This window comes from Schistocerca serialis, chromosome 3, assembly GCF_023864345.2.
Source record: "Schistocerca serialis cubense isolate TAMUIC-IGC-003099 chromosome 3, iqSchSeri2.2, whole genome shotgun sequence".
Classification (NCBI taxonomy): domain Eukaryota; kingdom Metazoa; phylum Arthropoda; class Insecta; order Orthoptera; family Acrididae; genus Schistocerca; species Schistocerca serialis.
The window spans coordinates 102,579,747-102,596,004 of NC_064640.1; the positions used below are offsets into that span (position 1 = coordinate 102,579,747).

The 16,258-nt window shown below is 40.1% G+C and overlaps 1 protein-coding gene across 5 annotated transcripts in view; it reads right to left on the reverse strand.

Annotated features, from left to right (window-relative positions):
• LOC126469771 (putative transmembrane protein 183BP) overlaps positions 1–16,258 on the reverse strand; it is a 95,794-nt gene that overhangs the window by 13,582 nt on the left and 65,954 nt on the right. For all 5 annotated transcript variants that reach the window (XR_007586071.1, XM_050097000.1, XM_050096999.1 and 2 more), the window contains 2 exons: positions 4,778–4,967; positions 3,475–3,612 (listed from right to left, as the gene is read on the reverse strand). Coding sequence is in view for 4 of the 5 variants with exons in the window: in XM_050097000.1 (XP_049952957.1) it covers positions 3,475–3,612; positions 4,778–4,967 (328 nt within the window). In the remaining variant the exon portion in view is untranslated. The remainder of the gene's footprint in view (positions 1–3,474; positions 3,613–4,777; positions 4,968–16,258) is intronic.

Below are 16,258 nucleotides of genomic sequence, written 5' to 3' on the forward strand. Positions count from 1 at the left end.
CACCAAAAAGAAATTAAAACTTTGTGGTTTGCCTATGACGACATAATTCTGTCAGAAATGGCACAGGACTTTTAAGAGCAGATGAACAGAATGGGCAGTATCTTGAAAGAGAGTTTATAAGATGAACACCAACAAATTTAATACAAGGTTATTTGAATGCAGTCAGATTAAATCAGATGACACTGTGGGTATTAGATTGAGGAATTACACTTTAAAGGCAGTGAGTTTTGTTATGTGGGTGGCAAAATAAGTGACTTACCAAAGTAAACAGAAGGATGTTGAAGGCAGACTGACAGTAACAAGAAAAAAGCTTCCAAAAAAGATAAAGTTATTAAAATTGAATACAAATTCGTATGTGAGGAAGTCTTCTCTTAAAGCATTTGTTTAGAGTGACGCTTTGCAGGGAAATGAAATGTGGATGATGAACAGTGTGGCCAAGAAGAGAATAGGACCTTCTGAAATAGGTCGCTACAGAAGGATTTTGAATATTAGATGGGATTGGTTTCGTTATTTTGTTTTAGGGCACAAGAACAACTAGGGTCATACATGCTCATTATTAGATGGGATGATCAACTAACTAATGAGAAGGCACTGAAGCAAATTTGAAGTGGGGGCATGGGGAAATATGGCACAACTTTACTAAAAGAAGGGACTGGTTGATGGATCACATCCTGTGGCATTAAGAAAATATCAGTTCGGCAATGGAGTGAAGTTTTGAGGGAGGATAAACTAGTGTGGAGAGCTGCTTCAAACTACTCTTTGGACTGACGACTATCACAACATCAACAAAATTTAGCTGAGCAATGTACAAAGCACAGCATTGACAGATAGATGCAAATAAAATATTTAATGAATGTAAGGGACAGAATTTACGTCCTCTGGTTGAAAATCTTTGGAAGTCCAAATAACAGAGATGGTTTTATTTTCACATCCTTATGTGAGGCAAAATCAGAAGTTGAATAACCTCACAACATCTTTAAAATTTAGAAAGATAGATTGCTACTCACTGGAAAGAGGACACATTGAGTTACAGACAGGTACAATGAAAAGACACGCATTAGCTTTCGGCCAAAACCTTCTCCAGAAAAGTAAAAACAAACAAACAAACACATATATATATACACTCATTCACACAAGCAAGCATACCTCACACACATATGACCGCTTGTTTGCGTGAATGAATATATCTGTGTGTGTGTGTGTGTGTGTGTGTGTGTGGGGGGGGGGGGGGGGGGGTTGGTTTTGTTTTTCCTTTCCTGAAGGACGCTTTGGCCGAAAGCTAATGTGTAAGTATCTTTTCACTGTGCCTGTCTGCAGATCAATGTGTCATCTTTACAGTGAGTAGCAATATCTTTTCCTTGTTGCTGTTGTGGTCTTCAGTCAGAAGAATGGTTTGATGCAGCTCCCCATGCTATTCTATCCTGTGCAAGTCTCTTCACCTCTGAGTAACTACTGCAGCCTACATCGTTCTGAATATGCTTACTGTATTCATGTCTCTGTTTCCCTCTACAATCTACATACATGTCCTTTCAAGACATTGTCCATTCCATTCAACTGCTCTTTTGAGTCCTTTGCTGTGTCCGACAGAATTACAATGTCATTGGCAAACCTCAAGGTTTTTATTTCTTCTCCCAGGTCCCATTTCCTTATATTCCTACCTTTTTGCATTTTGTTCAGTTATAATCTACAGTTCATAACCAATAAATTGTGGTCAGAGTCTACACCTGCCCCTGGATATGTCTTGCAATTTAAAATCTGGTTCTGAAATGTCTATCTTACCATTATATAAGCAATCTGAAACCTTCCGGTGTCTCCAGGTCTCTTCCATTTATACAAACCTCTTTCATGACTCTTAAAAGAAGTGCTGGCTATGATTAAATTATGCTCTGTGCAAAATTCTACAAGGCACCTCTTTCATTCCTTCCCCCCAGACCATATTCACTTATTATTTTCCCTTCTTGTCCTTTTCCTACCATCGAATTCCAGTCCCTCATGACTTAAATTTTCATCTCTCTTAACTATCTGAATAATTTCTTTTATTTCACCATACATATTTCAATCTCTTCTTCATCTGTGGATCTAGATGGAACGAAATATTACTACTGTGTTGGGTGTGGGCTTCGTGTATCTTTCCTACAATAATGCTTTCACTATGCTGTTCATAGTAGCTTATCCACGCTCCTGTTTTTTTTTTTTTTTTTTTTTTTTTTTTTTTTTTTTTTTTTTTTTTTTTTTTTTTTATTCATTATTAAACCTACTCCTGCAACACCCATATTTGATTTTATATTTATAACCCTGTATTCACCTGACCAGAAGTCCTGATCCTCCTGCCACCTAACTTCACTAATTCCCGCTATATCTAACTTTAACCTATCCGTTTCCCTTTTTAAATTTCCTAACCTACCTACCGAATTAATGGATCTGACATTAAATGCTCCAATCCATAGAATGCCAGTTTTCTCTATCTTGATAATGACAGCCTCCTACTCAAGAGGATGTCACCATCATTTAACCATATAGCAGAGCTGCATGCCCTCAGGGAAAAATTATGGCTAGTTTCTCCTTGCTTTCAGCCATTTGCAGTACCAGCACAAGAAGGCCACTTTGGTTGATGTTACAAGATCAGTCAATCATCCAGACTATTTCCCCAGCACTAACTGACAAGACTGCTGCCCCTCTTCAGGAACCACATGTTTGTCTGGCCTCTCAACAGATACTGTTTCATTGCAGTTACATCTGCAGTAAGGCTATCTGTATCACTGAGGCACACAAGCCTCACCACCAATGGCATCCATGGTTCATTAGAGGAGCTGGAATCTTTTTGTTCTTTCCTGAATAGCAAAAGTGTGTATTGATGGTAAACGCCATAGTATGAGAAAGAAAATACCTACCACCATTCATCGAAGAAATTGTAGCGTCAACCAGTCAATCAAATTAGAAAGTCTAACAAGGAACTTCTACAGCTAATCGTAAAAATATAGCAACACACTGAGAGGTCCTACGTGAAACACTGATAGGTTGTGGTGTTTACTAGAACAAACCTTTGAGGTGTATTAAAATTACATCAAATTGAGACTTGTGGCCTAATCATAACTGTGTTGGAATAGCCGTCAATGCTCAAGGTCCAACTCTCCCAGAGGTTCATGCTTTGCGACATTCAGCTGTTAGCATGTGTTGTGGGTATCTTAAAAGTGGGACTACAAAGAAGCTGCTAATAAGACTACAAAAATTCCAACTCCCACACACAAAAAGTGCTGTTGTGTGCTTCATAGTGGCACTGCAAGTGTTTTTGAACTTCTATATTCATGGAAAACCTTGAACACACACAGCTTCATTTATTAATACTAAGACTACAACAAAAAAATTAAAAAGGAAAAGATGATGATTTTGAGCTTACCATAGAAAGTAATGATACAAATAACATTTATCAAGATAACCAAATAAAAAGCTACTACTTAGTGCTACAATTTTTACCTTTAATGTTATGGCTCCCTCATCACTATTTGCATAAATATCATCTTCCTTTTCGACAGGTTCTTGTCCTCGTACAGGTATATGCTTCACATCTTGAAACTTGAAAATGAATGTAGAACACCCAATTGCAAAATGATACTGCAAAATAAAACATGCAAATGTTATTTTATTGCTGCAAAGATAACCATATTGTTGACACACTTCCATATACAGAAAGAACTTCCAAAAATTGTGTTGTGTGTTGGTACCGAGTGCTCTGAAACATCGAGGAATGGGAAGAGAGGAAAAACGAGTCACATTAACTTTATGAAAATTATAGTGATACAAGAAAACGCACCCAACATTAACTTTGTATTTGACATTCAGCCACGTTTTTTTTAATTTAATTACAAAATGCCAACGAAAGAGGAAATTCAGACCTACAATAATAACAGAGTAACAAAAAACCTAGGGTTGGCTTAAGTATAATTGGTAATGTAATAAACTGTACACATGAACTTTCAGAAAACATCAACTTGTTTTTAATAAAGGGGAATTTATTGCAAAAATACATGATGAAATGGAATAAAGTATAAACAAATATGACTGCACAGGTAAGGAACACAATAACGGTTACACATAATGGAGGGAGGCAGCTGTGAGAGGTATCATTGGTAATGCTTGTGCACATTACAAGGGAGCTGGAATACAGAAATTCAACATAAGCTGAACGAAATTGTATCCATAAAATTCAGACACACATAGCTGAGGAAGGTACCAGATGACTAGTGTGAAAGAGCTGCTAAAGCCACAAGTATTTAATGTGCACTAAGTTTGTTACTAGAGATGCCAAATTTAACTGTTCCTTAAAGTGAGCATTCACTCAATAAGTCACGAATTTTTACAATGTTCAGAGTGGGGCAGCATTTGCAAAGTATGTCAGAGCTAAAATCGTTTTACACGTGCAAAAAACCTAACAACAGTGGTGACTGGAATGAATGTTTTTACTGAGCTAGATAATTTTAGGTCGAATTGGACCACTTTAATATGTCATGTGGAAAGAGGTTTTTAAAATGTAGTGCAGGCATGTGACGCTGAAGGTTACAGCATGAGACTGAACTGAATAGTGTAATTAATTATGCTGCATTATATATGAAATAAAGACAGTACATAATTACCAACAGAAACAATTTGAGTTATGTTCCAACATATCATTTCCAGATAGTAGACAAACATATTAAATTACAAATTGCATGGTGGTGGTGACAGCCCTTCACCAAAACTCCAATGAAAAAGTAATTTTACAATATTTTAAAAATATTACCTTGTGGCACTGCTGTACACACATCTTGTCTAGAAGCCTTGACTCAGAGAGAGTAGGATCCTGAAGCCTGCGAGTCATGGGCATATACAAAAAATACAATGCGCGGATCACTCTGGTTCTCAATCCATGTCGCCGAGTCATTGCTGCAGGCTGCAGATATGGCGGCAAGGGAATATCTGACCTATAAAACCTGTCAACATATGAACGCCACCGATAACATGAGTTCAATGTGAATCTTAACATAATGTTTCAGAATATGCATCTAGATTATGACTGCAGAGAAAAAAATCTGTAATTTTCTATGACAGCAGCATCAGTGTCTTGGCAACACAATAAGTCATTTAGTTATAAAAATGAAAACATAAAAATATAATTCTTATACAGGTAGTAAGGAAACAACTTTTCTGAGGACGTGACAGGCAATTATCATTGGACACAAATACAATGCTGTTTGTGACAGAGTTATGAGTATAACAAGAATGCTGAATTACTTAATATAAGGAAGTGACCATTTAGGTAATGTCAGCAACTCCATACGGTAGGTAGTTATAATCATAATAATATTGATATTCTTAGGTTCTGTAGTGATCAGCATGTTGAAGGTTGTGTTATAAAAGAAGAAATTCACAGAAAGTTAAATCACCAGAACATGAAGTATTCTTGTTGGTAATTTTGAGACAATCTGCTCTGCTTTTTAAATACTGAACAGTATGTCATAATACTACATTGAAATTTAAATTAAAATTTCACAAGCATGGATAGTCCATACCAGATTCTTGCCAGTTAATACACCAAAATACATCTAACACCATTTGTACAATTTGAAATCAGAGTTATGGGAGCCAGCAGCACAGCTAATGACAACATTTTTACACTCATCTGCAACAGCAAAATCATAATAAAAAAAAAATCAACAGGGAATGGTTTTTCAGATAACAATACTCAATGGCTGGCATTTAACATCATGCTACCTGCTAGATATTAAAAGGATTTGGAGTACTGCAAGAGTAATAAATACCTACTGAAAAGATATACACACCTGGCGCAAATGAAAAATATAATGTTTTCTGCAGAAAAGTCATATGCTACTTTGAATACTGTTAGCCTAAAAGGAAGGAAGATAAGCATTTAATGTCACATAAGCAACATTGTCATTAGAGATGGAGCTCAAGCTCAGATCTGGAAAAAAGAGGGAAAGGATATCAACTGTGTTCTTTTCAACGCAACTATCCCAGCATCTGCCTCAAGCACTTTAGAAAAACCAGGAAAAACATAAATCTGGATGGCTAGAATGGGACTTCAATCACTCACAAATGCAAGTCCTGTGCCTTACCACTGCACCATCACAACTGGTCATCATAAAAAAAAAAAGCAACAGGGAAAACAAGCAAGGCAAGAGAAAATTTCTTTAACAGCATACAATAAAATCCTCCCCTTGAGGGAGCCTGCAACCCCTAGAGGGTACATCTCCAGATTGTGGATAGATGAAAGTGTGTGATAGGAGGGAAATGAAATACCTCCCACGGACCAACAGGCTATGCAGCATCTGACTCAGGGCGAGGGGCTACATAAGCCATCTGTATCCCATGTTAAGCTGCATTCACTGTCACTAGATGTCGTCCGATAGCATCACCTGACAGAGCATGGTCACGGGGAGGTGGGTCAGGGTCAAGAAGGTTAGGTTAGGTTAGAATCTATTCTATGTAGAAGTAGGTTAGCTTTCAACTTCCTACAGTGGGATGGATACCATGTTGCCCCTGTTCTTGGAAAGGAGTGCTGCACTGCAAATTTTGCTATTAAGAAGATGCTGAATGGATGTGACAGCTACATCTGTCCCCAAAAGAATGTGGCCAGTACTGCAACCTCTGTCCTCAGTTATTGGAATTAACATAAAAGTTTTATGAGTATGTGAGATGAGGGGAGAAACTTTCTGTAACATACTTGGCATGATTCATGGTGACCTTGAAAAGCAAGATTACAAACACATTATTTTCCAGAATTTATCTATGAAAGACAAACACCACACTTGCAAACCACTTCATCTAACTGCAACACATTTCTAGCATAAAAATGACAATTTGTAGACAGCTAATGTCAACCTACCACATCTCAAAAACAAAGATCCACAATAGTAACTTTAAGCATCCATTCTCACTTTAACAAATTATTTCTTGAGGTTATAATTTACAGCTAAAATATCCAATCAAGATTTTGCCTACTGTTGGTTTTCAATAAACCAACGATTTCAGCATATACATTCTGAACTATATCCCAATATCTTTCATCCTCACAATGCCACAATCTCCTCTTTTGATCGGACTTATCAGTTCTTCACAGCCCATATTTCTTATCGTTTCGGCTGAAGTGACCAAAGAAAACAACCTGATTCGAATTTCATTGATTGTTGTCCAAAGTCTGAATGTTCAGGTGATGATCTTGGCTATATTGTGACTGCATGTATTGGTTTACAGATCTGGAAAAAAATCAGCCATCTTGGGCCAATGTCGGTTGTCAGCAGAATCCACTGATATGGTTGCCACTGTGACTGCAACCTTAGAGGCGGCCTCCAGAAATGCAAAAGGCAGCAGATACCACCACAGATTATTTCCCCCACATAATGCAGTTTCAAATTCAATATTCAAAATATGGCTTCCTCTCATCTTACATCAATATCAAGAAGTAAAATAGCCCCCACTCATATCTCTGGAAGAGGGGGAGGGGGGTTAGACAATGACAACACAACAACTTGAAGTGAGGTACAATATCAAAACAAGAATTGGTACCCAGAATTTCATAACACTGTTACAAGCAGGAAGAAAAATAAAATAGAGACGGAAAAGAATAATATGAACATGGTGGGAATTGCTGAGGTAAGATGTTATGGACTTTCAGACAAATACATTACATACTACTCAGGAGGACAAATAAAAGAAAGGAATGGAGTAGGTGTGATTATGACAAAGAAATTGGCTAAGTGTGTGCAAAATATAGACTATGCAAGTAACAATGTTATTGGTGTAAGGATGAATGGCGTGTAAAAAGATATATTGATTATCTAGGTGTATATGCCAACTTCAGAACATGATGACCAAATCTTAGAGGAAACATAACACCACAGAGAAGATAGTGGATTATAATCAAGGATGATGCAAAATAGTAACAGGTGGCTGGAATGTCATTTTGAAAGAAGGGAAAGTGGGAATCATAGAAGGCAGCCACAGTCTTGGAAGGAGGAACAACAGAGGTTAAAGGCTCATTGACTTCTGCAGGGAAAGACAACTGGTGGTGGAAAACATACAGTTCAAAAATCATAAGAGGATGATCTACACTTGGAAATTACCATGGGCTAGATATGGAAACCAAATCAATTTTATACTGGCAGAAGAAAGGTACAGAAATGGAATCGAGAAAGTGCACACATTACCAGGTGCAGATATTAACAGAAACCAAAATTTACTTATGCAGATATAGAAATAAGAATGAAAAAGCTGAAAAATGCCGCCATGTTGAAGGTGTGAGAGCTAGAGAAGGTAAGACAGGGGAGACCGAATTACAGAAATTCTATGACTTAATCTTACTAATACATTACGAGACAAAGAACCACCTAGCAATGTCAATGAGTACTGGAATATGTTCAAAGAGGGGACAACAAAGCAGGGCAGAAAAGTATAGCATACATAAACAAGAAAAGGCCAAAAAAGCCACGGGCTACACAGGAATTGATATAAAAGATGGAGGAGAGAAGAACATTCAAAACAAGAACAATGAAGATAAGAAAAATGTACAATGTTGAACAATGAACAGTGTGGAGGAAAAAAAAAGGAGAGAGAGGGAAGGAAGATATAATTTACAATACAACAGGGTAAAGACAAACTTGTAATCAAAACAGAACAAGAAGTGCTACTACAGAACACTGAAGATGAAAACATAGTGTGCATAGACTGTGAGGACATCCTGCAGAGATGTAAAGACTATTTAAAAAGGCTATTTGACAGAGATCACAAACTAACAGCTCTGGAACTTGAATCCATGAAGAGCATAAACGATGACAAGGAAGGATCAACAATAATGATGGAAGATATAAAGAGTGCAATAGCTGCAGTGAAAAATAGGAAAGCAGTGGATACCAATACAATATTAGGAAAAATGCTAAAATGTTTGAACCAAGACAGATTAAGAAAAATATTGAGGTTATGTAACAAAATATATGACAGTGGTGAATGGCCAGAGGACTTTTTGACAACAGTGATTCTGTGGGTACTATGACCCACAACTGAATAAAGGCAGTATAAGTACTAAACAACTACAACAGATGCAAAAATCAAGGGACAAAACCTCAAAAGAAAACCAGAACGATAACTAAAACAAAGTCATTAAATATAACCAAAGATGCTGCTAGATTGTCCATCACATAGCCACAACAATAGTGCACACTCAATTACATGTTCAAATGCTTGCTTCACCACACAGCCCCTCTCCTGTAGTGTAATTTCTGGGATAAAAGGGAACTTGTGCCAAATTGTCCTACCCATTCTTGTGTGAACCGGCACCAATATCGGTAAGTGGAAGCACTCGGCGAGAGGAGAAGGGCGCGGTGCCATGTGAGCATCTGTGTTGGTTGACTCCATTGACGATGATGGCGGGGAGGCGGGTTGATCCACAGAGTGGAGGCTTGCTCAGCCAGGGATGACCTAGAAGCAAGCGGCAGCCAACAGAGGCTGCCATTGCGCAGTGCCATCTGACAGGAGAGGGTATGCTGGTTTCACCCATTCATTGGAAACCCTGTTCGGTTTGGCGTTAATCAAGAGTATCATTCTTTGACCATCTCTTTCCAAGACTGGAAAGGGGCCTGTGGAAGGCATTTGCAAGGGTGCTATAACAGCACCAGTGCAGAGCATGACATAGGTACAATGAGCGAGATTGTCAAGGAAAAAAAATTGGGTGCATTCACATGCCGACACACTGTTGAAGGTCAGGAATTTGATATGCAGTTCCTCACTTTTAGCACCAATGAACAAAGATCTTCAGGGCAGCTTTCTTGGTGCATGGAGAGTGAGCCCAACAGAAGTCTCAGGGTTCCACTGTGCATAATTTCAGCTGCAGAAGTACCAAGGTCGATTCTGAATGCAGTACACAGCCCAAGAAACACCAGTGGCAGGTAGTCAACCAAGAAGACTTGGGACACATCAACACTGACTTGACTGTCCTGTGCCAGCGTTCCACCATGCCATTGCTTTATGGATGCTAGATGGTGGAAAGATGATGATGAGTGAACCAACATAAATTAGATAGTTTATTGAACAAAGGTGACTCAAATTGTCAACCTTGATCCATTGCCACACCTGTCAGGAACCCAAACCTCGAAATAAATGTAGTCAAAAAGGCATGTCTAACAATCTCTGTCTTAATGCCCATAATAGGCATGATTTCAACCCACCAGGTAGACCTGTCAATAGCAATGACAATATATTTGAATCCTTCCACTGGGAATACAGGCCCTACAAGGTCTATGTGGACATGAAAAAACATAGCATGTCAGCTCTACAAAGGAACTGAGAGGCTTGAGGATGTGGTGCCTGACTTTAGCCAACTGCCAAGATAAGCAAGTTTTAACCCACAAATGACAGTCATGATGGACCCCAGCCTGAAACAAATGCTCACACTCTAGTTTAGTACTACTTTTAATCCGTAATGGCTCTAAATGAGAGTAACTGATTACTGTAGAAACAACCATGGCTGCTGTATGAGCAATGAAACCGATGTTATGGTGAGTTTAATTAAGAGGGGAGAATCAGAATTCAGTTAATGTCGAGAATGAGGCAAGCCGGCGTGGATCATGCAGTAGCAGTGTCAAACGCTTCTGGAGTGAGCAGAGTTTGGTGTCGGCATGGGGTCGCAGTGACTTACCCAAGTGAGGAGGTGAAGGAACACAGCCACAGCAGAGGCAAACAAAAACTAGAACACAGTATCTACACAGGCAGACACCTCTCCATTTGGGAAAGATGGACTGGTCATACCAGTGCCCTCCAGCCAAAACAAAATAGCTTTATCACTAATCAATTAAGGTGAGGCAGATGAAAGCATAATTACATAATTTGAGTGATAGAGTGTCAATAATGGCAAGTTACACTCGAGCATGGTCAGTTTCATGAAAAAGATGGTGGTTGATGTCACAGAGGTGCAGAGAGAGAAGGAAGGAGACAGAAAGACCATTGTCATAACTTTGAGTTCTGGTGGCGAACAGGAAGGATGGGCATCAGCAAAAACTAGTCCAAATCTCATAAATAAGCTTTGCATTTTACTCAGAGCCAGAGTGTGTGCAGCCACTTGCACATTGGTTTTGGAATTTTATAATAGTGAATTAAAAGTTTGATTTGGACTTTGATGATGACAGAGGCATACATGAACATAGTTCACTTAGCAAAGCTTATTCCACATAACAACATGGATGCCGCCAGACATAAGTCAGCTGCTGCACTTGCTCCTGTTGCTGTTGCTGTACTTCTTTCTTGTGGTCAATCAATGATTGATGGTAACCTGTTGGTTACAATAATTAACTGTAATACATCTGACCATGGCCACTGTCGCCAACTCCCTGCAAGCAGCCAAGGAGAGGGGGGGGGGGGGGGGGGGGGGACACCCTCGGGTGAGCCCCGAGGAGAGGATACGGCAGCCATTCTGCAAGCACACAGCGGGAAACTGGGCAGACTCCCTCTCCTTGCTCAAGGAGGGACATGTTGCGAAGGGCCTGTCTGACAGTGAGAAGCGTGCCGAGAACTGATTGACATCTGCAGCCATTAGGACTGAATGCCAAGAATGTATGCATGAAACCATTTGAGTTGTTCTGGCCCTAGCAACAGTCATTTTACCTGCCTTAGAAAGCATGAATGTGCCGACAATTCCAGCACCCCGTGGCCACAGGGAGGAACATACACAAAGTGCGGGGATATGGTGCACGGAGGGACATGAAAGTGTCAGCGTTCTTACGATGATGTTTTGCTCAACAGTAAGGACATTCCTTATAAATTACAGACGCTGGCAGATTTTGAGACGAAGCCCAAACATGAGTGTGTCCTGGCCTCATGCAGAGAGAGCAGTGTTGTGTAGCTGCTCTCCCAAGAGCCTCAGAATGTAGGAAAACACTGTAAAATGTGAAATCTTGAGGAAGATGCTGATTCACGAGACACATGCCAGATAGGAAATTTTCATGCAGCACGGAGAGGCATGGCTATGAAATGGCGATCTGTCATTGGGATGCACTGAAAATTTTGACCGCCAATGACAATGCCAAAAGGAAGAATATTTCGAAGAGGAGCTTACTGAGAGATGGAGAAGCAAGGGAAGTCGTGGAGACACCGTGGAAATGAGAGGATGTGGGCACTCTTCCACTATCGCCAACATCCGCCTTCCGACACCTTGGTGGCACAGCTTCAGCCACAGGACTGACAACAGTCAGACAACATGGAGATTGTACCTGGGACCCGCTGAAAAGCCGCGATTGCTGATGAGGGCAGCCGGCTCATGCCACACAGTCCTGAGGCGACTTGCCGAGATTTATAATTTTGTTTTGGTTTGGGTAAACAGCACAAAAATAAATACATCTCTTTCATGTTATGATCGGACTCCTTAATTTTTTACCCTGTGTATTTGATTTCATTTAACTGTTGATATCAATTAATTATTGGTTCCTAATGGGGGGTTTCTCATCAGTTATCTGCTCATCATTTCACATCTGACAGCAAAAAGAAAAAAATCTCAGTTCACTACATTTTTGGTGCCCAACGTGGGGCGACCTGATCGGTAATTTTCATGGTATCTGATGTCAGAAAATAATTTCTCGAGATCACAACATTTTGGTGCACAATGTGGGGCTTCGATTGGACTTCATTCTCACATTGTTGTTAGTGTGAGAATGCCTAAGTTTCAAGGCATGACTCAGGAAGAATTCCCATTCCATTATTAGCATATGTTAAACTCGTGTGAGATGCCAGGCGTGCATGCTAAGTGCATTGCAAATGAACATCTAAAGTAGATACAGCAGTAGCTAGTGTAGTCAACTTTGGTTCCCACAGCCTCCTCATATTGTTATGTAGTTTTAGAATGTGTAGTTTGTTGTTGTAAATATTCTGTTCCACAATTTCAATCATTCTGTTTGCTGTTACCAGCATTGCCATTAGCACTGTACTGTATCTGTTCGTTCTGTGGAGAGATTTTAGTTTTTAGTTTAGTTTTTCTGTGCAACTGGGGTGCGGGAGACTGATAAATATGGAAACAGTTAAGCAAGTTGAGGAAAGTTTGGGGGCAAGCAAGAAAACACAAGGCATGTTTATGGGGGATACGCGAAGTGAGAATCCATTAGATCAAATTCTCGCGATATTAGAAAACCACACATCACAGTTAACAGCCATAAGGTAGAACAAACATGGTTTGAAAGACTGGAAACTGAACTAAATTTTTGCAATCAAAAACTATCGGCAGATTGCTGATGTTAGGCACAAATTGGAGACCGAAACCAGAACGATACATATGGAGGTCACCAACAGCCTGGACGAGGCAGGTAAAGAGAGTGAAACGAAGGTTGGCAGCTTAGAAATGTGGGTAAATGTGAAGATGACATATGTCTGTGTGTGTAGAAGAGGAAAGTAAATCATCCAAGGAAACACAAACATGAGTGTCGGTCCTCGGGCAAGAAGTGTCTGCAATGCGACAAGGTAATGTCCTTGTAACGCAGGTCACACTGACAAATTTGCAGGTCTCATTCCCGACGCAGGTGGTGGACATACGACTGCCCAAGTTTGGCCGAATGTGCAGTACTCACCCAAAGGCATACCTAAAGAATTTAGAAGAGTATCTGCATGCAAAAGGAGTGGCAGAATGTAATGCTTTACTCGATGCACACCAGATGCTCGATCAGGAGGAGGCTGCCTGGTTTGACATTACAATTTGCGAGAAGAGTAGTTACAAGGATTTCTGCACTAAGTTTCTGGCAATGTACTGGATCCTGGCCACACAGGCGAGTGCAAAGATGAGTATATATCATGGACACTACGCGCCAAAGTCACGCCAATCCATGGCAACATATGCTGCTCACTGTCATTCTGGCAAGATACTCGGATGACAAAATGTCAGATGAGTACTGGTGCAGTGCGATGCACTCACATTTTCCTGCTCATGCACAACATGCACTCATCGAGGCACTATCAAGAGAGCAGTTCCTCGATACTTTAGGGTCCTTGGATGACTTCGAAGAGCAGGAGAAGCAAAGGACAGCAAATGAAAATGCAATTAGAACAGAAAATGGGGCGCTGCAAAGGTTTGTACATTGCAATGACAGGCGGAATTGGTGCAACAACAGACAAAGGAGAGAAGAGGAGAACAGGTGAGAGCGATATGGACATCGTGGTCCACACCATGGAGAACAAGGCAGGAACGAAATGCCAAACCACAGATGCTATGTGAACTGCATGCAAGCATCACACAATGGGAGAGACCGTGTGAATAATGGAGGTTCACCACCTCTGACCCACCTCACACAGAGGAGTGTGATATTACACAAATGCATTATCAGAGAATATGAGATATCGCAGAGGACGCCACAGTAGAGAAGGGCCATCACATACTCAACGTGCGGTACTGGCAATCACAAACACAAGAAGACACTGATGAGTACTGTGATGACCCAGAGTTGCCAGAAAGTGGACAGTCTGTGTCCCCTCATTGAAATAACCATGGTAGGAATTAAGACAACAGCACGTCTACATTCTGGGTCAGAAGTGACAGTACTTTCAATGTCTTTTTACTCAATGCTGGAGGAAAGTGGTAGTAAATTAGCTGAGATAATCACTAATTGGATATATTTTCAGTTGTAGTAATTAGTACTTATTTACTGTGTTTACCATAGACAGACATTTTTGTGTACCTGAGGCTTGGGACACTTTGTGTGAATGTGGAGAGATGATATGAAGGTTGCATGCGTGTGTGTGCGCGCGCGCCTGTGTTCCATGCACTGTCACGACGCACAGCACAAGGCGGAGAGGAGCCGCCTGCATTCAACAGTATGCTACTTCCCGTAGCGCGGGAGTATCAGGCAGTTCATGCAAGTGTATTGCCATTTCTGCGTCTTTCAATTTTTGTTTGTTTGTTGTATATACAGGGTGATCAAAAAGTCAGTATAAATTTGAAAACTTAATAAACCACAGAATAATGTAGATAGATGGGTAAAAATTGACGCACATGCTTGGAATGACATGGGGTTTTATTAGAAAAAAAGTTCACAAAATGTCCAACAGATGGCGCGTGAAAGATCTCTTGCGCGTGTTGTTTGGTGATTATCGTGTGCACAGCCGCCACTTTCGTCATGCTTGGCCTCCCAGGTCCCCAGACCTCAGTCCGTGCAATTATTGGCTTTGGGGTTACCTGAAGTCGCAAGTGTATCGTGATCGACCGACATCTCTAGGGATGCTGAAAGACAACATCCGACGCCAGTGCCTCACCATAACTCCGGACATTCTTTACAGTGCTGTTCACAACATTATTTATAGTCTACAGCTATTGTTGAGGAATGGTGGTGGACATATTGAGCATTTCCTGTAAAGATCATCATCTTTGCTTTGTCTTACTTTGTTATGCTAATTATTGCTATTCTGATCAGATGAAGCTCCATCTGTCGGACATTTTTTGAACTTTTGTATTTTTTGGTTCTAATAAAACCCCATATCATTCCAAGCATGTGTGTCAATTTGTACCTCTCTATCTACATTATTCCGTGATTTATTCAGTTTTCAAATTTATACTGACTTTTTGATCACCCGGTATTTAACTGTAATGCATTGTAATGGATCCATGTTTTACCATATTACCATGCGAAGCGTTCAGTGTAATAACTGTAGCGTGAAAGGGGAAAAGTAGACACGGATCAATATTTGATGAGATATCTGTAGCAGCATACAGAGGCATACCAAAGGTACCTTGCAGTTGTCAGAGAAGACATTTTACCTTTGCAAAGTCATGCAGGAAATGTTGACTGAAGCATGTTAGAATTATTTTTCATGTTAGAATTTAAGGGTTGGGTAAAGTATCATGAGTGTACAAAGTACGGTACACAAAAGATTTGTTTTTAGATTATTGATATTCTAGGCATTCTCATGGCTTGCATGCCATATTACACGCCAAAGATATCTGTCCATTACAACCCAAATAGTAATTGCATCAAAAACCTGTTTGCTACAACATAAATGTCAGGATCAGCTCTGAGAATCATGAAGCCAGACAAGGAAACTGCCCATAGGTAATTATTTCACTTGCATTCCTGTAGTTTGTTTCATAATGAACTCTTGTCGGTCCTCATGTGCTTCCAATATCACGGCTAGCTGGGTTAGACCCATTCTTGCAGAGAGCACGTTGATTCTTGAGAAATAGTCAGCAACAACATTGTCATTTCCTCGCAGGTGATGGAAATCAATGTGGAGTTGTGCGATAAAT